The sequence below is a fragment of the Dermochelys coriacea genome, chromosome 1 (genome assembly GCF_009764565.3).
Source record: "Dermochelys coriacea isolate rDerCor1 chromosome 1, rDerCor1.pri.v4, whole genome shotgun sequence".
Taxonomy (NCBI): Eukaryota; Metazoa; Chordata; order Testudines; family Dermochelyidae; genus Dermochelys; species Dermochelys coriacea.
This window is the reverse complement of record NC_050068.2, coordinates 306,658,147-306,681,805: the sequence shown is the minus strand read 5'-3', so window position 1 is coordinate 306,681,805 and position 23,659 is coordinate 306,658,147. Positions and strand designations below refer to the sequence as shown.

Genomic DNA, 23,659 nt, shown 5'->3' with positions numbered 1-23,659 from the left:
TGAAATAATTCCTGTTTGAGCTACAGCATATCTTTCAGAAAAAACATCCACTCTTGATTTAAAAATTGCCAGTGAAGGAGAATCCACCACAACTCTTGGTAAGTTGTTGCAATGGTTAATTACCTTCATTGTTAAAAACGTGTGCCTTATTTCTAGTGTGAATTTGTCTAGCTTCAGCTTCCAGCCACTCAATCTTTTATACCTATGCCAGCTAGACTGAAGAGAGCCCATTATCAAATATTTGTTCCCCAAGTAGGTGCTCAACAAATGCAAACAGCTCCACACATGCTATATTCAGTTTAACTGAAGTATACCATATTTTGTAAATTGCTAAACCTCAACCTGCATTAATATGAACTTGGATTTAATTTTTAAATTGGCCCAAGATGGCTCCAAGTTTCACATGTGCAGTGCTCTTGGGATTGACAGATGTAAGTAGAAGAATAATTTAGCCATGCTAAAATTATGACGTATTCTTGTAGTTTTGCAATAGTTACAATACATCCCATGATGTTGGTTAGACCACAGCATGTCAACCAGACAAGAGTATTAATTCCACACACACAACCAAAATAATATTCAGAATGTTCATCTTTTTAGGTATGTTCAAAATTAATTCCCTTAAAAGGTGAAAAGGCAGCTGTGGCTTGCTGGAGGTCTGTTCCACTGAGCCTTGATATCACTGCATATCAAAGGGACGCCTGTCATTACACTTCTTAGGGTCTGTCTACCAGCCGATGTTAAAGTGCAGCGCTTTAACGTGGCTGCGTAGTCGCGGCTCCAGTGCCGGGAGAGAGCTCTCCCAGCGCTGTAATAAAACCACCTCCATGAAGGAAATAGCTCCCAGTGCTGTAACACTGTCTACACTGCCACTTTATAGCGGTGAAACTTGCAGCGCTCAGGGAGGCGTTTTTTCACACCCTTGAGCGAAGAAAGTTTCAGCGCTATAAGTGGCAGCGTAGACAAGGCCTTAGGTTTCACACATTTTGGCTACCCCACCTTTTTAGTTGACAACAAAAATGAGACATCTGAGTCTAAGCCCCTGGATCACTCAATGGACAAAAGTCACACACAGGCTTTCACCAGACTGGCCTGATTTTCACTCTGTCCATTCACAATTAAAAGCCAGCTGCTGCCTGTGTTTGTTTATTAAGATAGACACATAGCTAAATCCCTATGAATGTTAGTTAACATAGCAAACATGCCATGTAGCTTCAGAGATGTACACAGAGGTCAGTGACACAGCCTATTTCATATAGGGTTAATAACATGGCATTGATTTAGTTTTGTTTGTGTTCATTTAGTGTGCTCCACTCTATTCTCAGATACAGGATGCAGCCACATATTGAGTCCTGAGGCTTCTATTCCATTAACATCAATGGAAGCTACACGCACATATCAAAGGAATAGATCCCCTTGGTTGCATTCTATTCCCAAAGTGACTTTGGTGTCCAAAACAAGAGCTATTTGAGGAAACAACTGCTAGTATATCATACATGTAAATATTAACACTCCCCACCCCATTTGATTGCACCCATCACACAAAAAATGCCAAGTGAAGCCCATGAAAGTCCACAATCAGGTTTGTCTGATTCCAGCACCTCATTACCTGTAGCAGGCTCGTTGCCTGAGATGCTCAGACAATTTAAACTCTCTGCTCTTAAATAAGTCATGAGGCTGACAATCAATGGAGTTGCCCAGAAGGGCAGAATTTGGCCCACTGACTGCTAATGCCGGCATACTGCATATTGAATGAACAAAACAGACTGGAAGCAAAATCTGTGCTTCAGAGACATTGCTTTTTCTTTTTATTCTCTGAAGGAAGTTTCCTGGGAACACATCCCTTGTTCATACACCTAACCAGCCTTAAAACTTCTTTGCTGTGATGTCTACAAAAATCTGGTTCTAGGCTGTATCTATTGGTGATACAAATAATAAATAACAATGATAACTGGTGTGTTTATACCACAGCCTATCATGCTGACCAATTTTGTCTCATTGTTTCCTTGTATTGTCTGTCTGTATCCATCTGTTCTTATTCTTAGAGTAAACTCTTTGAGTCAGGGACCATCTTTTTGTTCTGTGTTTGTACAGCACTTAGCAGGATGAGGTCCTGTTCCATGTGCATAATAATAAATAAAATAATAATAATAATAATAATAATAATAATAACAATAATCCATGCCATCCACTATACACCTGTAGATACACTCCAGGCTAAATGCATAAAGGACTATTTCAAGCAAGTTATTGTATTTTTTCTGTTGACAGACATGTTAGCTTTTATCCCAGCTGATCAAGGCATCTATCCTCTTTGCCTGCAGACACAGGAATTCTTAATGAAAGAGCCATTGCCATAACAGACACAAACTACTACTAGTGCTTTGGATTAAAGCACTGATATATTTGACCAGCCTGGCTGATGGAGTAGCTGGTTGACTCCAAAAGGGGTCCCTGGACAATCCTTCCTGGTCAGAAGGATGTGAGGTCTTGAGAAAGGTGCTAAAGAATGAGCGTTGGGGTACCTTGAAAACTCCATCAAAGCCTCCTCCATCCCCAGAAAAAAACTAAACGAGTGCAGAGGAACTTTAGCATCATTTGGAAATAACAAGAAGGCCAAAAGGGTATTTTGGACCCACTGAGCTCCACAATAAGAAGTACATTAAATAATAAATTATTGGTCTGGGTTCTCAGCATTTCTTGAAGGAGGAAGTAATGGTCTTGCTGGAACTTTGCTGGGAAGTGAATTTTCCCACATGCCCCCTGTGGCTGCGAAAATCAGAGTAGTGATGCTCTTAGACTTGGCAAGGAAAAAAGCAAGTTGGAGTACAACTTGTTTTCCCCATATTAAAGCTCGTGGCCAGAAAAGCAGAATTAGTAGGATCCTCAGCAGATGCATCTAATAGAGAGCTGGAATATGAAGTCTGGACACAAACACTGAGGCTGTATCATTTGTTGCAGTTTCAGAAAAGGACACTGCAATTTGCTTTGGTTAACACTGAACCACATTTTTTCTGGTACTAGTTGGAGTTTGTGCCATCCCTGTCTTGCACTGGGAAGTACTGTGTAGTTATCACAACCTTACAATTTATTTTTCTGAACAGGGTAGGGATCTGCAATCTGTTATTAGTTTACTTTATTGGATTATCCATGAAAACGCAGATATCCCCCTCCTTTTTGGCAGAGCCACAAGAAACTAAGACCAACAACAGAGTCATATAATCCAGAGAGGAAAGACTGAAGTATATTTTACTGATTAGCTCCTTAAATGATTTCTAAATGTTCTCCTGTTCAGTGATAGACCTCTTGATGTTCCTTTTGTACTAACAAATATTCAGACACTTCATATCCAGCAATGTCTAGCTCAGCACCATTTTATTTGTGCATTTCCCTTTTTGTTTTGTGTTTGTATTTACCCAAAAACCAAGGAGGGGTCAGTGAATACTCACAGCTTTTGCAAAGACCCCCATAAGCTCCGGGAACTGATGTGTCAGGAGAGCTAGCATGGCTGTGAAGGAACATAATCCAGCAGTGAAGAGTATAAAGAAAGGAAGCTCTTTCTTGGGATAAACTGAAACTTCATGAAATGCTGCAGAGGAAAGCAGAAAGGAAAAACATGGTGTAGGTAAAATACCTTCTCATGTGGGTTAAGCAATTACATAGAAGCCACAAAGGTTCCAAGGTTTGGTTTAGTGGGAAGATGCATCTAAAGGTTCTGAATGCGAGAATCATTTGAGACGCCTCTTCCCATTTCCCTTCCCTTTAACAGACTCTTCCTTCCACTATAATCCTCTGTGTCTTCCTTGACTTCTTCCACATAGCCTCCCTTCCATTCCATCCCACCACTAGCTGATTCCTTCAGCATCTTCATCACCATATTAATAACACATTTATTTTTTTCGATGCTGATATGCATTAACTAATGTAATTTATCCAAGCTAGGGAAACTGCTGAAATAAAGGCAGGGAATGAAACCACTCTACAAACCATCATATGGTGCACGTGAGGAATAAAAAAATCCAACATCAATCAATACCAACTAACAGGGAAACAGAAAAGTCTCTGGCTTGGGCCTGAAGAGACCCACAATATGCTCTTGTGGAAAGAAGTATCCCAGAGCTGAGAGTGGGAACTTGCCTGGAGGAAAGTTTCACTTAATCAAACCTTTTATGATGGCTCAGCTTCAGGCTGGAAGATCTGGATAGTTTGGCAAATGTTCTGGCCAGTTCTTGTTTTGTTGAACTGTCTCCCACATTCCATCACTACTTTTAAGTTCTAATCAGGATCAGTGCTTGACTTTCAAATGACAATAGTTTTTCTCTTAAAAGGATACTCTCCCAGATGGTAGATCTAAAGTTCGGCTTACCATACCAGCTTGTTTTTTAATTTTAAATATCATGGCAGTATACATACATATCACACCATTCTTCTACTCTGCCTGCCTTCTCCATTTTTATGGGCAGGTATGGCTGAAGATATGCAAGAATCCTACTCAAAGCCTGCTTATTTTGCACCTGCCGGGTCACAGGAACAGGGCAGTCAAGCAGCATGGTATAGGACAGCATAACATCCAGTTTGGACTGTTGCAGCTCTCATTTGATAGGCCCATAAGGCTTCTTTGAATGGTTAAAATAAAAATAACAATTTCAAGTGTGTTAGCGTTTGGGGCCTGCAAATCTTGTTCTCTTAAAAAAATCAGTAAATATTTTTCAGGAGAAACATGGTTAGATAATTTCATTTAAATCACATATCTAAGTATCAGATTGCACATTAGAGTTGGGAAAATACAATTGCACAAGCACTCTAATGCAGGCTCCCACTTCTACTGTCTTTGACTGAAATATCCAATCTGTTGTTGTAGTTCATTAACCAGTTAAAGCAAAAATTAGGTTTGGTTGATGTTTGTACTTAGCTGGGATTAATCTTTTCAATCTCTCTTTCATTTGAAGCAAACTGTTCCTCATGCAAACCCCAGAACTACCATATCATTTCAGCAGAAACTCTCCCTTCAAATTACCTACCGAAAGCTACCTTTAAAATATAAGCAATTAAAGGTTTAGACAGGCAGGTGATGTAAAGGACCTCTACACAACCTGTGTCTCTCACAGTATGTGAAAACCTTCTCTTCTCAAACCCAAGAGATTTGACAGCAAAAGGCATTTCTCACAATTATCAGAGAAAAACATTACCATCAATGTTCGGTATTAAAGAGTCCCTTGCTTCTAACATCTGTCATCACCAATTAATTTTGCACCTAGAAGAGAGAACGCTGACTATTCTGTATCAATTTGTCATTCCCAAATTTCCCTGGCACTCCACCCTCCATTTAACAGTATCCTGGGAGTAAAGCATTCTGAGAGTCCTAAGAGGTATTGTTATAATTAGGGTGATTATAATGGGGTGGGGAGATAGAGCTGGTTGCTAAGGATTATGGTGTAATATCAAAAAGAAAAGGAGTACCGGTGGCACCTTAGAGACTAACAAATTTATTAGAGCATAAGCTTTCGTGAGCTCACAGATGCATCCGATGAAGTGAGCTGTAGCTCACGAAAGCTTATGCTCTAATAAATTTGTTAGTCTCTAAGGTGCCACCGGTACTCCTTTTCTTTTTGCGAATACAGACTAACACGGCTGCTACTCTGAAACCGGTGTAATATCAGAGAGAATGTGTTATGAAAGAAAGGCCTGACAATGAGAGGACTCTTGCTATATTACTTCTACCTACAGTTTACCCAGACAGATTTATTAAGAATAGTTAAACATAACTTAGCCCGAACTGGAGTTGTTATAAAAGAAAGACCTATTCCAGGAGAGACACAAACACAAACGGAACACAAGCACATCTTCATTTATTTTTCAAAAAATAATTTAAATTTACTCCCTTTTTTGAGTCCCCCAGTACATCTTATGTCTGCCTTTTGGAACCTGACCCTGCAAACATCTCCGCATGAGCACCTGTGCTTTCCAGCCAAGTCCCATTGACTTCAATGGGAAACAGTGTGGGAACCAAGTTCTGAGTGTGTGACATTTCCAGGACTGGCCAGTTAGGCCTGATACTGCAAAGGGTGACTCGTGTTTAACTTTATGCTTGGCAAGCAGTCCCATTGACTTCGACTGTAAAACTCTCCAAGGGCAGGGGACTATCCTTATATCTGTATCTTGCACAGCATTTAGAACACGCTTGGTGCTTTACAAATTCATAATAATAAATGACTGGAGTAATTTCTCATTAATATCTTTATAAGAATCACACACATCATTACATGAAGAAAACCCTCTTTGTGACTAGGCGCCTCTCACAATAGCTCTCTTACAAGAGGTCACAATAACTTGGTACTTGGTTAATGGTCCTTATGCAGGCTCAATCCTGCAGTCTTGGGAAGGCAAAACTGCCTTGAAGTTAGACAGTGGTTTCCTGCATTAGGACTATAGAGCAGGACAACTGTATTTTTAGTTTGATGGTATGATATCCTAGATAAAGGAACAAACATATCTTATCTGTCTTGGCAAGAAAGAAACAATAGATTTTTAAAAGTAGTACATCCCCCAGGTAATTTGATTTTTTTTCTTTTATGACATCAATACAGATACCTAAAACTTTATGAGCTGTAGCTATGAATTGCCATTTTAACAATCAAGTGAACTCTTAAGATTCCTTGTCAGCCAATCATTCTAATTCAGTGAACCCAACTTCATAGGTATCAGTGGAGGCCAGTATTGCAGAACTGTGATAAACAAGCCTTTGGTGCCAAGAACCAGGGATAAAAAAGAGAAAAAGTTCAGACTTACATGGAAGTAGTTCTCTGTCTGCTGTTTCTGTACAGATGGGGTATGGGTAAAAAAGGTGTCCTTTTTCCAAAGGATAGGGGATCATTCTGAAAGCTGAAAAGGACAAAAACAACACATTGGACAGTTTATTGTGAGTGCAGTATTTGCATGACATATTCATGAAAAAAAGAGTAGCTATGGTACAGCAGCCCTACTTTATTTACAGAGAGAACCTCAAAACAATGTTACCAATTTGGGCCCAATACTTGTATTCTTCTGGTCACCCAAAACTTCCTCTGACTTTAGTGGGAGTTTTGCATGCAGGAAAAAAGCAGTATGGTGCCCCAATTAATTACCCAGGGTATACCTGCAATAAAACATGTAACAAACATTCTGCCAGTCAGGAGACATCTCCATGCTGCGCACATGATAATGTGGGTTGTATTTGTTCATTTGGCAATCTCAGCTTAATAAAGAATTATTAAAACCAGGTTCCAGTAATGCATTGTTTTTAAATGTAGCAGATCAAGCAAGGTTTCCAGCATGAGCATTCAAGTCACAGATTAAATAATACTTTATCTTTTGTATTTTTAAAAAAATATATGTAATATTTAAATCTAAATTAATAACAGAGAGGGAGGCAAACTGATTGCTAAATCTGTATTCTGTTGATGTCATAGACCACCTGAATTATACTCCTGTGGTTTATGGAACCATCAGGACCCTTGACTGAATTATAGTTTTGCAATCAATCCATCCTTTTCTATTATCCATATGTTAGTCCCACTGTTAAGATGTCATCAACATGTTATTCTCACTATTCCTATGAACATCATTCATTGAAGCAATTTTTCCTCAACAGATGTCCTATAAGTACTATATGCTGTAGGTGCAGAACACCCCCAGCCCCCAGTGTTCCATGATATATCTCACACAGGGCAATGAAGAATTGTATTAAGAATGATTGCTATGTACCTCAATATTTTCAGCTGTAAATACTACATTTAAAGTAATTGTAGTTACATCCTACACTGTATTTTGAGTGTATTTGTTTAAAATAGTAATAAACAAGAAAGAATGTTCTCAATGAAGAATGACAGTATTCCATTGTAACCAGCTTTAGCTAACATATGGGTTTTATTCTGGTGTCTGAATATTACTGAAAAATAAAAACATTATGTATGTGATTCCAGCCTTTGGAATGCAGTCAATCTACACCACAGTTATATTGCTCAAAGGTAATAATGTTTTGCCAAAGAGCATATAAACCTCTCTAAAGTCTAGGAGAGATCCCTCCATTTACGGTTTGCCAAGGTAAAAAATGTTATCAACTTTCCTGAAGTAACAGAAATTTCTTAGAGATTAAAATATTAAAAACTCTTTGGTCCTTAGAAATGAAAGATTCATGCTGTTTCAATCAGTGATTTTAATATGAGGAAAGACTAGCATGGCACTACTGGAAAACAGAAAAGATAGATCTCCCCGCACAATACTGCCACCCATGTCAGATCCACTCTGAAAGAAACTAGAAACCTGTCTAAGCAGGACCAGCTCCTAGGAAAATGTTTAATGTGATTTACTTTAACAATTTATATTACAAGATCTCCTTCAGGAAGTAATGAACCGAAATTGAAACTACAATAACACTATTTAAACAAAATTTACTTTGATTGATGGGTGGTTTTATCTCAAGACCTTTTTGAATATAAACCCATGTGAATGCTTTAATACACAGCAAGATATATAGTGCTTTTTCATCTTCCAGATGCTTTTAAGGTGCTCTACATAGCACTGGTGAGGCCTCAAACTTCAGGAAAGATGTGGACAAATTGGAGAGAGTCTGGAGAAGAGCAATAAATGTGATAAAAGGTTTAGAAAACCTGAGTTATGAGAAAAGGTTAAAAAAACTGGGCCTGTTTAGTCTTGAGAAAAGAGACTGAGGGGAGACCTTTTAACAGTCTTAAAATATATTAAGGGCTGTTATAAAAAGGACGGTGACCAATTGTCAAGGTGGGGAAAGACAATTCACCTCACAACAGATGTGACCAGAGGTCAGACCATGTCCACTGAAGGTAGGACAGAGTAATGGGCTTAATCTGCAGCAAGGGAGATTTAGGTTAGATATTAAGAAAAACTTTCTAACTATAAGGGTAGTTAAATTCTGGAATAGGATTCCAAGGAAGATTGTGGAATCCCCATCATTAGAGGTTTCTAAGAACAGGTTAGAAAAGACTTGCCAGGGATGGTCTAGTTTACTTGGTCTGGCGTCAGTGCAGGGGGCTGGCCTAGATGACCTCTCAAGGTCCCTTCAAGCCCTACATTTTTGTGATTCTATGAATTAATTAACTATGCTTTCTATTTTAAGCCCAGATTCCATGTGGTTTTTTTCGTGGGAACAAGTAAAGGGTGTGTTAGTGTGCACATGAAATAATGCCTCATTGGACCAAATCCTGACCCTATGACTCTTTATTCCCATATGTGGGATCTCTGCACTAGCACAGCCAGTACTGAGGACAATCAGGCAATTTGGGCCATGGAATTGCTCTGCTGTTGGGACTTGAGCAGCAGCTGAAGGGAGCAGGAATCTCAAACAAATACTTTAACACAGTCTCCTAACTAGCCTCTCACAAATTTTGCCCCTCTTTCTTCCCTGTGGAGATTAGAGTAGGCCTGCATCTGTAGTAAATCTCACACAGCTGGCCTGGGGCACAGGAGATAGCGTTTGGGCTGGGTCTCAGGGGCTGTGCCAACCTCCTTTTCTTTCCACTGATTTGCACAGTATGTCTTCCTGCTGTATATGACTGGAGCAGTAGCCTAGTTTTCTCCCCTCAGAGTTGACCCAACAGATGCACTTAGATACATAGTGTCAATGGTCTGACCACCGGTCACATGTCTGTTGTGTGGTGAATTGACTTTCCCCACCTCATCAAATGAGAAGCATAATAAAACTGAACACCAGCTGCATATTAAACAAGAGGGAGTGTGGTGTAAGTAAGTATCTGGTTTGATTCCTGCATGGGCGGGGGGAGAGAGGGGCTTTCTCCCTGGAGGCATGACAAGCCATAGCCATGCCTTCTCTGTTCACTTTCTGGTTTGCACTGGCTAACTCTGGTCAGGGAGAAGAGATGGTTGCAGATGGCTCATCCTGCTGTAACTGTCCTCATGCTCATCCTTACACTACCAGCAGCCCCTTAGCCTGACTTTTTCCTACAACATCCAGGTCTGAATAGACCCTGCAGAGTTTAAGGGACAGGCCTTTAAGTCATAATGTGAATTGACACAGAAATTTAGAAACATTAGTGTATTACTGCGGCCAGTGAGTGGCAGAAATAGAACAGCACTTAAGAGTTCAGGGCTTCCTGCCCTGTGCTCATTCTATTAGGTGGCAATGCAGAATTAAATAAAAACCCTTCACAGTGCCTCAACAACCTGAGTGCAAACCCAATATTCTAAGGCTTATACCAACCAAAGAAATCTAACTTAATATTCTATTACATAAATGTGAAGAAACACCCAATGACCATTACTTTAGAACTACTGAATGAATTTCCTTTCAACCTGGCTTGTTCATTAGATCTCAATTAGATCTACAAAATAACCAAGGCTCAACAAAATTCATACAGCTCATATTGAAGTATGTTTGCATACAATTTCTGATCACCGCATAAGGGGAATTGGTGATATTTATTTTACTACACACACAACTCAGAAACGGCTGAACAGCATTTGCTGAATCTTTTAAACAAGCTTATCTTTGAACTGAGACCAAATTTGGAGAATTGTTGGCCAAAAGGAATTAATTGGCCAATATTATCAGCATTGAAGAAAGGGGTTTATATAAGAGAAGCTGCATTTCGAAATGAACTATTGCAGTCTTTTTCACTCTCTCTAAAATGTAATATTTATATTCAGATTAGACTGGTAATACCATGTGTGCGTGGCAACTCCCCGTCCCACTACTGTATTATCTAACCTTATCAGCCACAAAGCAATTCAGGTAACACAGAGGTTAGCTAACAAACACAAAGTTGCAAGGCAAAAGATACCATTACATTTGGGAGAAGAAAATAAGTTGTTTTCACCTTCATAGTTACACTGGAAAATATGTGGTCAAATTTTAGGGACAGAGTCAGTAATGGGTCATACATCTTGGAAACCTTTGAAACTCAGAGATATTTGCAATTAAGGACTTTTCTGCATATAACATCTGGATCAAACCAAACAAATCAACATCCCATATTGCATCATTTGGGCTTTTGAGTTTTATTGCAAATGGAAGTGCATTTTGATTGGTGGAAAACTGAAACAATGCCAGGAAATGACCAATATTCCAATGTGATTATAATTATTATTTTTAAAACTAACTCTTTTCTGAATTGTGGAGTGCAGTTTCAGGCACAGGGAAGCCCTACAATTATTTTGTGGTTAAAAATACCACAAATCCTCCTGACTGCTAGGCCAATCAGATTTTCTAGACATGTTTCGGTTAGAGCTTGCCTTAGAAGGAACAATCTGCTTTCCTCCCAGAAGCAAAATGCACCACAAAATAATTTACTTTAAGAAATGATAGTACTTAACTTTGTCCAAGTCCCACCCAGATAAAATTTAGTAATATGCATTTTTAGGCATCAACTTCCTACATTCAAGCTGGTAAAGTGATAGCTGCTGGTAGTTTAAGTAACTTAATGGCATGCTATAATTTTAAAACATTATTGCTATGTCAATAGATATCAGTACAGAGAGCATCAGCAAGTGATCAAATGCTGCACTCAATGTACTATGCCCTGCCAGGAAGAATTAGGACCCGGTTAAGTTTGTGTTCCTCTGCCATGGTTCATATGAGTTTAAATTTTGGTAGGACAGAGATGGCAAGGAAGTTGTTTGCATATCATAGAATATCAGGATTGGAAGGGACCTCAGGAGGTCATCTAGTCCAACCCCCTGCTCAAAGTAGGACCAAACCCCAATTTTCACCCCAGATCCCTAAATGGCCCCCTCAAGGATTGAACTCCCAACCTTGGGTTTAGCAGGCCAATGCTCAAAACACTGAGCTATCCCTCTCCCCTATGAGGGATGTGAAACAGACAGAATGACATAATACAATATAATCAAATGTTTAATTTACAACATCTATAAAGAATATTAATTAGAGAAGAGATATGCAACTGAAATACACTAATACTAAGCTCTTGACTCAGTTTTTACTTAGGCAAAATCCTATTAAAATAAATGGGAATCTGCCTGAGTGAGGAAGAAGTAAAAATTTGAATAAGGCCCTCAGGATTTGGCCCATTGTTTACATTTCTCTGAAATAGCTATGCAAAATGGATTACAGCTGTTTCTTTTAGAAGAAGTTGGAAATGAGTGGCCATTATTTTTATTGACCCATGTATAGGATAAAATACATTTTCAAGTAGCTGTGGAGGGAAGAAAAAGAGAAAACAGTCAAACTGTAGTAAGAGGTCCCATTGTTACAAAGCAAAGAATGCTCCAATAGGAACCTGAGCAAGAAATTACTATGAGCAATTATATGATCTTGTGGTAATGCCTTTCTGAACACAATTACTATGAAATGGTGAGTGGAGGAGAAGAAACAATTCAGACTAGAAGAGGAAAGACACCAGCAAAGGTGAGCCATTGGGAAGGAATAGGAGAGGACAAAGGAAACAATGGAGAGGACTGAGCTGTCAAGTAGTAAACAAGTAAGTAGTGAGAGAACGAGTAGAGAAGAATGTGTGTGTGTGTGTGTGTGTGTGTGTGTGTGTGTGACATGCGGGACAAACACAATGGAGCAAACCACATACAAGGAAACTGAATTATTTATTGAGCAGCACCAGTTTGCCGGGAGCGTTACAATACATAGACACAGATGCATCCCTTTCCCAAAGAGTTTACAATCTAGATTAGACAAAATTCAGGCCAATGGTTGATGAGAGGATGATTCACTTTAATTAAACTTGTGTAAAACGTATTTCTTTGGTGGATTATCAGTGTGATAGGCATGGTGGGAAAGGTGTACTTTAAAGGTGAGGTTTGAATGAAGACATAATGGAGAGAGAAAAACAGGACAGAAAGAATGGAACACAGGGACGCTGCGAAGACGAGAGAAATCAGAAAAGAGTAGAGCAGAAAAGAGGAAGCGAAAGTGATTACAGAAAAAAAAGTCACGATAGACAATCTCACCAAAGGTCATTCTAAATACCACTATTTTTTTTATTTCCTGGGGGAAGTGTACATGGTTATAAAGGTGAAAACACTTTACAAAATTAAAATTCAATACAGTTATTGAAACACACAAAATATTCCAAACGTATTATCACCAGGCTGGAAAGATTAGAGCTTTCTGAATACAAAACATTGATTTATTTGGTTTAATCACGATAATACACTTTGTACTTTATAATGTCTTCAGTATCAGGCTCTCAAATACTAATGAACTAAGCTCCACAAGACCTCTGTGAAGAAAGAAAAAAAAACAGTTACTTACTTGAAGTGAGCTGTAGCTCACGAAAGCTTATGCTCAAATAAATTTGTTAGTCTCTAAGGTGCCACAAGTACTCCTTTTCTTTTCTCATAACTGTTGTTCTTCGAGATGTGTTGTTCACGTCCATTCCACATTAGGTGTGCGCGCACCGCATGCATGACCGTTGGAAACTTTTTCCCTTAGCGGCTCCCGTCGGGCTGGCGGGGCCCCCGAGTGGCGCCACTGCGCCGTGCATATATACCCCCGCCGGCCTGACCCCTTCCAGTCCCTTCTTGTCAGCGACTCCAACAGAGGGGTAGGAGAGTGGGTGGTGGAATTGATGTGAACAACACATCTCAAAGAACAACAGTTACAAGAAAGTAAGTAACCATTTTTTCTTCTTCGAGTGCTTGTTCACATCCATTCCACATTAGGTGAATCACAAGCTTACCTCTGGAGGAGGATAGGAGTCACAGAACAACTGCTTGGAATACCACTCTGCCAACTGCCGCGTCCTCTCTGGCCTGCTGGTTCACTGCGTAGTGGGTCGTGAAGGTGTGCACCAAGGACCAGGTGACGGCTCTCCAGATCTCCTGGATTGGGACCTTTGCCACGAATGCTGTGAAAGTTGCTTGCGCCCTGGTCGAGTGGACTGTGACTGCTGGGGCCGGAACACCTGCAAGTTCATAGCACGCCCGGATGAGCTTACAATCCAAGGCGAAATCTGCTGCGCCGACACTGGGAGGACTTTCATCCTCTCGCCTATGGCCATGAACAACTGTGTGGATTTGCGAAAGGGCTTGGTGCGCTCCAAATAGAACACCAGCGCTCGACGCACATCCAGGGTGTGCAAGCTGTGGTGACTCAGGTCTGTATGGGGTTTTGGAAAGAACACCGGCAGACAAATGTCCTGGCCCAAATGGAATTGGGAGACCACCTTAGGGAGGAACTTGGGGTGCGGCTGGAGCTGCACCTTGTCCTTGTGAATACTGTATATGGTGGCTCAGAGGTGAGGGCCCTCAGTTTGGACACCCTTCTGGCTGAGGTAATGGCAACCAGAAATGCCACCTTCCAGGGAAGGTGGAGGAGGGAACAGGAAGCAGGGGCTCAAAAGGGGGTCCCATGAGTTTAGAGAGGACCAGGTTAAGGTTCCATGGAGGGACTGGTGGGCGGGAGTACGGGAACACCCTCTCCAACCCTTTAAGGAACCGTCCCACCATTGGCTGGGAAAACACCGAGCCTGCCAAGAACCCCGGATGGAAGATGGAGATGGCCTCCAGGTGCACTCTGAGTGAGGACGGGGCTAGCCCTTGCTGCTTGAGGTGCAGGAGATACTCCAGGATGACCTGCACTGGGGCCTGGCACGGCCACACCTGTCGGGATTCACACCAACATGAGAACCTTTTCCACTTGGCCATATAAGCAGCCCTGGTAGAGGGCTTCCTACTGCCAAGCAGAATCTGCTGCACTGGAAGGGAGCAATGGCTCTCCAGGGTGTTTAGCCACAGAGCCTTCACACCGTCAGGTGCAATGACTGTAGGTTGGGGTGGAGAAGCTGCCCGCCGTCCGGTTTAATGAGGTCCCGGTGTAAGGGCAGGACTACTGGGGCTGCCCACCGACAGCTCTAGGAGCAATGTGTATCAGTGCTGGCGGGCCCAGGCTGGGGTGATGAGGATCACTGCCACCCTGTCCCTGTGCACCTTGAGTAGGACCTTGTGCACCAAGGGGAGCAGGGGGAAGGCATACATCAAGCCCTCTCTCCACGGGATCACAAACATGTCCGCAAGTGAGCCCGGGCTGGGGCCCTGGAACGAGGAGAAACGCGGGCACTGGGCATTGGCCCTGGTGGCGAACAGGTCAATCTGGGGAAACCCCCATCTGCAGAAGAGTGAAAGCACGATGTCCGTCCTGAATGTCCACTCGTGCATGTGGTATGACCTGCTGAGGGAGTCCGCCAGCTCATTTCGTACCCCTGGGAAATAGGATGCCTCAAGGTGAACTGCATGGGCTATGCAAAGCCCCGCCCTGTTTGTTTATATAAAACATGGCAGTAGCGTTGTCTGTCAGAACTGTCACGCTGTGACCACTCAGAGTGGTGTGAAAGGTCTGGCAGGCGAGTCGAACCGCCCTGAGCTCCTCCACATTGATATGGAGCAACTGCTCTGCTCTGGACCACAACCCCCGCATCATGAGGTTCCCCCAGGTGAGCCCCCCATCCGTGGTCTGACGCGTCCGTCACCAGCATCAGGTCCGGTTGTGGGGCAGCAAAGGGGATGCCTTCGCAAACCCACAGGCTGGGACTGCCACCACAGCAGGGAGTCCAGCACGTCCCTTGGGGCTGTCACTACCAAGTCCAGGGGGTCCTTGCCACCCGAGCAAGCCATGCCTGCAGAGTCCTGAGCCTCAGTCTGGCATGCCTGACCACATGCGTGCATGCTGCCATGTGGCCCAGCAGCTGCAGGCAGCACCTGGCCGTTGTCATTGGAAATTGATGCAGTGAGGCCACTGCTTGCTGGATAGCCTGGAGTTGGGATACCGGGAGGCTTGCCCTGGGCTGCACCGCATCCAGGATCACCCCTATGAATTCCACTCTCTGTGTGTGCACAAGTGTGGACTTGGGGACGTTGATCAGGAGCCCCAGCTCGCCGAACAATCTCAGGGCCACGTCCACATGGCCCCGCACTTCCGCCTTGGATTGGCCCACCAGGAGCCAGTCATCAAGGTACGGGTACACCTGGATTCTCTGCCTCCATAAGAAGGCCGCCACCACCGTCATGCACTTCATGAACACCCTTGGGACCGTGGCTAGACCCAACGGGAGAACCGCAAACTGGTAATGTTCTCGATCCATGGTGAAGCGCAGGAACCGCGGATGTGCTGGGTGGATGGCGATATGAAAGTATGCGTCCTTCATGTCGAGGGCAGTGTACCAGTCCCCCAGATCCAGGGAAGGGATGATGGTGCCCAGAGAGACCATGCAGAACCAGGCCTTAACGAGGAATTTGTTGAGCCAGCGCAGGTCTAGGATGGGGCGAAGGCCCCCTTTGGCCTTGGGGATGAGGAAGTACCGGGAGTAGAGCACACCTTAGGCTGTGCGGCACTACCTCTACTGCCCTCCACCTCTAGCAGCGAACAGATTTCCTTCTCTAGGAGATGCTCGTGAGAGGGGTCCCTGAAGAGGGATGGAGAAAGGAGGAGGGGGTAGGGAGAGAGGGAGGCGAACTGCAGCGAGTACCCGTTCCGCATCATGCATAAGACACAACGGTCCTACATAATGGTGGACCATGCATGGGAGAAACGGGACAGGTGGTTCAGGAAACAAAGGGACAGATCAGGTGACTGGTCTAGTACTCTGTCCTTGAGCACACCTTCAAAAGCCTGGCTTAGTGCCTGGCTGGGGTTTGTGCTGGCCTTGGTTCTGGCCCGGCGCATTATTGTTATTATTGTTGTTGCGCCGTCGCCTGTTATCCCTGCCTCGCCTACAGTAAGGCTCATGCCTATAGCGAGGCTGGTACAGGCATTGAGGGGAAGGCCGCGGCTTAAAGGGCTTCCTCTGGGTCGCCGGGGTGTGCATAGCTTGCAAGTCCTTGAGGCTAGGCAGCCTTGTGTCTGTCTGGTCCAAGAAGAGCCCGGACCATTCGAAGGGGAGGTCCTGTAGTGTAATCTGGACCTCAGGCGGCTGGCCTGACTCCTGGAGCCACACTGAGCGCTTCATGAGCGATTGTTCTAGCCTGCGTCTACCGAATCCAGGGAGGCCTGGAGAGAGGTCTTGCTACTGCCTTGCCTTCGTCCACTAGGGCCGTGAACTCCTATTGGGAACCTTGCGGGAGGTTGTCCTTAAACTTTCCCACCACCGCCCAGGAGTTGAAATTGTGCCTGTTGAGGATGGCTTGCTGGTTCGCAATCCTCAACAGAAGGCCCCCAGATGAGTACACCTTTCTGCCAAAAAGGTCCAGGTGTTTCGCCTCCTTGGCCTTAGGTGCCGGGGCCTGCTGTCCATGGCGCTCCCTTTCGTTTACTGCTGAGACCACTAGGGAGCATGGACTCGGGTGGCAGAACAGGAACTCATAGCCCTTAGATGAGGCAAAGTATTTACGCTCCACTTCTTTAGCCATTGGAGGCCAGGGTCTGCCATATAGTCTTATATAGTTGGACTGAATGGTCTTAATGAGCGGGAGCACTATTCTGGATGGACCTTCAGGGCTCAAAATGTCCACCATGGGGTCCTCCTGCTCAACCGTCTGCTCGACCTGAAACCCCAAGTTTTGGATGACCCTGCGCAGCAATTCCTGGTGGACTCTATAGTCTATCAGCAGAGGGCCGGACACCTCTGTACCTGCCACCGCCTCATCGGGGGAAGACGAGGAGGTTTGCTGCTGCTCGACCCCCTCTGTATGCTCCTCCTGCTCCCCATCTCCCGTGAGAAGGGCCTCCAGCTCAAGCCGGGGCGGGAGTCCATGGGACAGCACCGGGCTCGGTGCCGGTCTCTCTGGTCTATGCTGGAGGCCTGGATACTGTTGCCTCCGGCACCGTCTGGCGTTGATGCGGGGACTGGGATCGCTGCACTGAGTAACTTGCCCTGGACAGGGCCCCTTGGCACTCCTGATAGGCCCAGGGGGTCCAGAAGGGCCAATGGCCTGACCGCCTCCATTGGGGTTGCCAGTTCCCCTGAGGGTCCCTGCTATCCAGGGCTCAGTGTGGGTAGCTATAGCGCCAGAGTCGGAGCCGGACTGCGACGATGCCAATTGCAAAGGCCATGGCGGTGCCAACGATCTGTGCCGGTGGGAGAAAGAGTGGCTCCTGGCTCAGCGGAAGCGGTACCGGTATCTGGACCAGGACCGGGGCTGGTGTTCCCTGGACCGGGACCATCTGTGGGAGTCCTCTGGCGAGGGCTGTCTCAACTCCTCCCGGTGCTGGTATCTGGGTGGTGTCGGAGAGCAGCATGCCCTTTCCGGTGCTTCTTCGTGTTGACCCACTGCTGGTACTGCAACCTTCTTCTGGGCCGCTGGCAAGTTCGAGTCCGCAGAGTCGGAGTTTGACCGGGACCAACTCCGGGAGCGGTGCCTGGACGGTGTCCTCGAGTGGCACACCGTTGCCGGCTTACCCCTTGATGGCACCTGAGGCATGGGTGCTGGAGGGTTCTCCCCATACAGGAGGGGGCTTGCTGCTGACAGCTCGATGAGGTCCTTTGCAGCCTCAAAGGTGCCAGGCATAGAGGGCTGAACCGTTATGCCCTCAAGCCCATCGTCCACACTGAGCTCACTTAGGTCTGGGCTTGGTGGGGCTTGTGCTGCCGGGACTGCTGGTGTCAGCACCGGTACCGTGGCCTTTCAGCTTTATTGGCACTTGGGGCCTTGGAAGGGGCCAGCCTTCTTTGCATGGAATGACCAGGCCTTTCTTTAGGCTGTGCCGGAGGCCGCACCAGGGAGGACAAGTGGTGCCGGGGCCTAGCCTGGCGCTCCGGGGCTGACAGTTTACGGTGCTTAGCCGATGCTGGCTCTCTTGACGGCTCCGGGGCCCTATGCACTGAGGAAGCCTGAGCCAGCATCTGGCGCTCCGGGCCTGGTGGCTGCAATGCGGTCTCCAGCAACAGCTGCTTTAGGCGAAAGTCTCTTTCTTTCCTTGTCCTTGGCTTAAAAGCCTTGCAAATCCTACACCATTCAGTTTGATGTCTGTCCCCCAGGCAACATAGACACAAGTCGTGGAGGTCACTAACTGGCATAGGTTTGCGGCACATGGCACAAGCCTTGAAGCCGTGGGCCTACAGCATGCCCCATGGCAGGTGCTGGAGGCCTCCAAGCACCTAATGACTTAAGTGTCCACAATCTGTATGTAAACAAACTGATAACAGCTACTCTAAAGGCTAAAATACTGCTCTTCTACGAACGAGAGAGAGAGAGACACACACACACACACACACACTCCACGGACAGTAAGAAGGAACTGGAGGGGGTTGGGCTGGCGGGGGTATATATGCACGGTGCAGTGGTGCCACTCGCGGGCCCCGCCGGCTGCCGCTAAGGGAAAAAGTTTCTGATGCTCGTGCATGCGGCGCACGCACACCTAATGTGGGGTGGATGTGAACAAGCACTCGAAGAAGAATTATCATCCCCATTTGACAGATGAGAAAAATTAGGTACAGAAGAGAAGTGATTTTTCTCAGTGACACACAGCAAGTAGAATCCAGATCTCCTGAGTCTTCGGTGCTGTGCTTTGCTTTCTCCCCTTAGTTAAATGAAGGAAGTTTGTATTTGCAAACTGACAATGGTAAAGGTAAAACTGAACTCCAGATTAGTCACTGTAATGCAGTCCCTGGGGGGAATACTACAGTGGCTTAATCCTGGCCCAGAATTTGGAGACATAGTTCCATGGGGCATGATTCTACATTCCTTATGCTCCCAAAACTCACTGAGTTCAGCAGACTTCAGGGTTCCTCTGACATTATGCCAACTGGGGATCACCAGATCACAGTGGCACTAGCACTACACCCTACTGCTCCTGGGAACATGGCCCTACGCAGTTCGGTTGAACAACACTATTATATTATTGCTCATACAAACTTATCATAAAAGTCTCCTCATTGTTAGTGGTATCTTTCCTAGACAATATTTGGCTTTGTAACTAGCACAGAATTCGGGGGTCCAAAATTCATTAGAGGCCATTGACAGGGTTTGTTAACATTTAATTTTCCACAAAGGGCACGGTTTACTGGTGTGACCAGTAGGCTGGGAATCAGGACTCCTGTGTTCTCCTGCCAACTTTGCCAATAATTTCTCTGCATGACCTGAAGAAAGGCAATGACCTATCTACGGAATGAAACAAGAATACATAGCTACCACACAGAGGTACTGTGAAGCTTAATTCATTAATGGTTTGAAGTGCTATGAGCTCCTTAGATGGAAGGTGCTGTACCATATAAATAATTATTTACTCATAATACTCCATGGAAATATGTGGTTATATCTTTTCAATTCCTGTAAAATGTTTCTGAGAAAGAGAATTACTTACTGCCTTCCCACGTACAATGTAAGAGATTCAGTGCCCCTTCTACCCTTTTCCAGTGCTGAAGGTGAAAGAACGCATATGCTATTGCTTCACTGTCCCCTCTCTTCAGAATATGTTCAGGGGGCAATATTAAGCTTTTCATTTCTAGTAGATACTGCAATAGAAAGGCAGAACACAATTATTTCAGCTGTAAAAATAAACACAGTAGCTGCTTGCAATTCATCAGTGCACACTGAAAGCTCTATTTCTCTAAAATACTCTTATTCCTAAGTGTTTCATCAAATATGCAACATCACCAACTGCACTTGAAGATAATTACTGAATTATCCCAAACACTAAAATATGCCACCAGATTGTTAATGTTGTGCTCTTCAGCTGTACTGGGGACCACAGAGAATTTCAAAATGAGATATCTCTCTTATCAAAGGGAAAGAGAAATTTAAAAAACCCTCACACAACAGACAGGATGGTCTAATTACAACAGCTTTTGAATTAAAGTATTTATAATACAAGAAATGATGTGATAAAGTAATGAGGTGCTTAAAGAATCTAGCTTTCAGAGTAGCAGCCGTGTTAGTCTGTATCAGCAAAAAGAAAAGGAGTACTTGTGGCACCTTAGAGACTAACAAATTTATTTGAGCATAAGCTTTCGTGGGCTACAGCCCACTTCATCGGATGCATAGAATGGAACATATAGTAAGAAGATATTTATACATACAGAGAACATAAAAAGATGGAAGTACCCATACCAATTGTAAGAGGCTAATTAATTAAGAGGAGCTATTATCAGCGGGGGAAAAAAACTTTTTAAGTGATAATCAACCATTTCAGACAGTTGACACGAAGGTGTGAGGATACTTAACATGGGGAAATACATTCAATTAGTGTAATGACTGAGCCATTCCCCGTCTTTGTTCAAACCTAAGTTAATGGTATCTAGTTGCACAAAAAAGAAAAGGAGTACTTGTGGCACCTTAGAGACTAACAAATTTATTTGACCATAAGCTTTCATGAGCTACAGCTCACTTCATCGGATGTGTAGCTCACGAAAGCTTATGCTCAAATAAATTTGTTAGTCTCTAAGGTGCCACAAGTACTCCTTTTCTTTTTTGCGAATACAGACTAACATGGCTGCTACTCTGAAACCTGGTATCTAGTTTGCATATTAAAGAATCTAGCCTCTCTCCAAAGAAATGGGCAATAATTTTAATCTCATTCACAAGGTCTTTTTAAAACTATTTCCTTACAGTCAGGAAGATATTATTATGGATATGAATGTGGTAAAGTTTGCACCAGTGTCAGGATGTTCTACTTCTCTGGTGAGATAAAGGAGGACAGAGATGGACAGCGATTTTGGGTGCCTCAATTTTTGGGTGCCCAACATAGATTCATAGATTCATAGATACTAAGGTCAGAAGGGACCATTCTGATCATCTAGTCCGACCTCCTGCACAACGCAGGCCACAGAATCTCACCCACCCACTCCTATAAAAAACCTCACTCATGTCTGAGCTATTGAAGTCCTTAAATCATGGTTCAAAGACTTCAAGGAGCAGAGAAGCCTCCCTCAAGTCAACCATGCCCCATGCTACAGAGGAAGGCGAAAAACCTCCAGGGCCTCTCCAATCTGCCCTGGAGGAAAATTCCTTCCCAACCCCAAATATGGCAATCAGCTAAACCCTGAGCATATGGGCAAGATTCACCAGCCAGATACCCAGGAAAGAATTTTCTATAGTAACTCAGATCCCATCCATCTAATATCCCATCTCAGGGGATTTGGCCTATTTACCCTGAATATTTAAAGATCAATTACTTACCAAAATCCCATTATCCCATCATACCATCTCCTCCATAAACTTATCGAGTAGAATCTTAAAGCCAGAATCTTCATCTTAAACATGAAACACCTGAAAGCAACCTGATTTCCAGAGGACGGGTGTTCATCATTCAAGCTGGGCACCCAAAATCACTTCAGAAATGTAGGCCAAGTTGTTTATTGCAACACGGAACATACCAATGTCTAACACACTGAGAAGTTCCCCAAAATACAAAGTGACAGAAATCCCAAGAATGTCTATGATACAGCAGTAGTTAAAGCCCCCAAATCTGTCCAAATGGATGAGCTTCTCTGAGCCTCTATCTACGTTCCCCATGGGTTTCACCTGTTGGGTGACTCTCAGACCAGCACATGACTCCTTCTCCATTGGTGCTACCTGCCCAACAACTGGGAGAGAGAGAGGGAAAATATATATATTATAAATATATAATAAATACAGATTTTTATATATATATATATATATATATATATATATATATATATATATATTAAAGGACCCAGACTCCTCTCCTTTCCCAGACTGCTTTACCATGAAAGGAACGACAGGTAGTCTTTCCCTTTCTTTACATAGCCAACTTCAAGTAACTTACTCTTTCTTCTTTCTGTAGAGCAAAGTGGCTCTGCGCAAGGAACTGGGTTCACCTTCAAGGAAGAAGACAAAACTTTCCACAACCTGCTTCTTGGTCTTCTGAAACTGCATTAACCCAGTGTTTTTAGCACTGGGGAAAAGGGGAACTCTGACCTACCTTTCTCTCCAAGCTTCAGTTACAATGCCTTAATGAAACTTAGATCAGGATTACAAAGTTGAGCTTGTTCTTAAACAATGACTTGTTCTTCTTTGAGACCCGCTATGATTCCCCAATGACTTGTCTGCTCACAATGAAAGCAAAGGAATAAACAACCAATGTGCTACTTCTAGGATGCTGAGCAGCATATAACACTGCACTGCCCAAAAGGGTGAGTTATGAGTATGCATAAATGTTTCTTCTTCTGCAAGTGCCAACAATCTGTTCAGCCCTGTATGATTCAGTTATCAAGAAAGTGCTCTGCACAGAAAGTTTACCATCTTGAACATAGACAGACAAAATCCACTAGGAGATCTAGAGGAGAGAGATATCTTGGAGAAACCTCTTAACCCCCCCGACCCTCTTAGAAAAAAATGGAAAATATTAGATTATTTGTGGGTGTTGTAGAAGAAGGGAATTTTTAGAAATACTTTAATAAAAATGTATGTGTATGCATGTGCGTGGCGGGGAGAGCTAGCACGTGGATACAGGGAGTGTATTCCATACCTAAGGAGTGGCATAGAAAAAGGTACGAAGATGGGAGTGGCAGAAGGAAATGAAGGTGTCATCAGGTCCCAGTGATGCGGATGAGGGAGAACACTGAACACCAATGGGAGACAAGATTCCAGTTCTAGACTGCAGTGGAGATAGGCAGGCTCTTGAAGGCTAGGATGAGAACTTTAAACTTAATAAAACAGGCAATGCCAGTGGGCTGATTTAAAGAGTGGGATGACATGTTCAGATCCAAAGGCAAGGATAATGTTAGCTTCAGTGTTTGGATGGATTAGAAGTGAATTATTT

General features: G+C 43.9%; 1 protein-coding gene across 1 annotated transcript in view; it reads right to left on the bottom strand.

Annotated features, from left to right (window-relative positions):
- The window catches only part of ST7 (suppression of tumorigenicity 7), a 228,206-nt gene that overhangs the window by 7,400 nt on the left and 197,147 nt on the right, over nucleotides 1-23,659 (bottom strand). Inside the window, 3 exon segments of the mRNA XM_038372895.2 lie at nucleotides 3,450-3,589; nucleotides 6,790-6,882; nucleotides 20,240-20,390. Of these exon segments, the coding sequence (XP_038228823.1) occupies nucleotides 3,450-3,589; nucleotides 6,790-6,882; nucleotides 20,240-20,390 (384 nt within the window).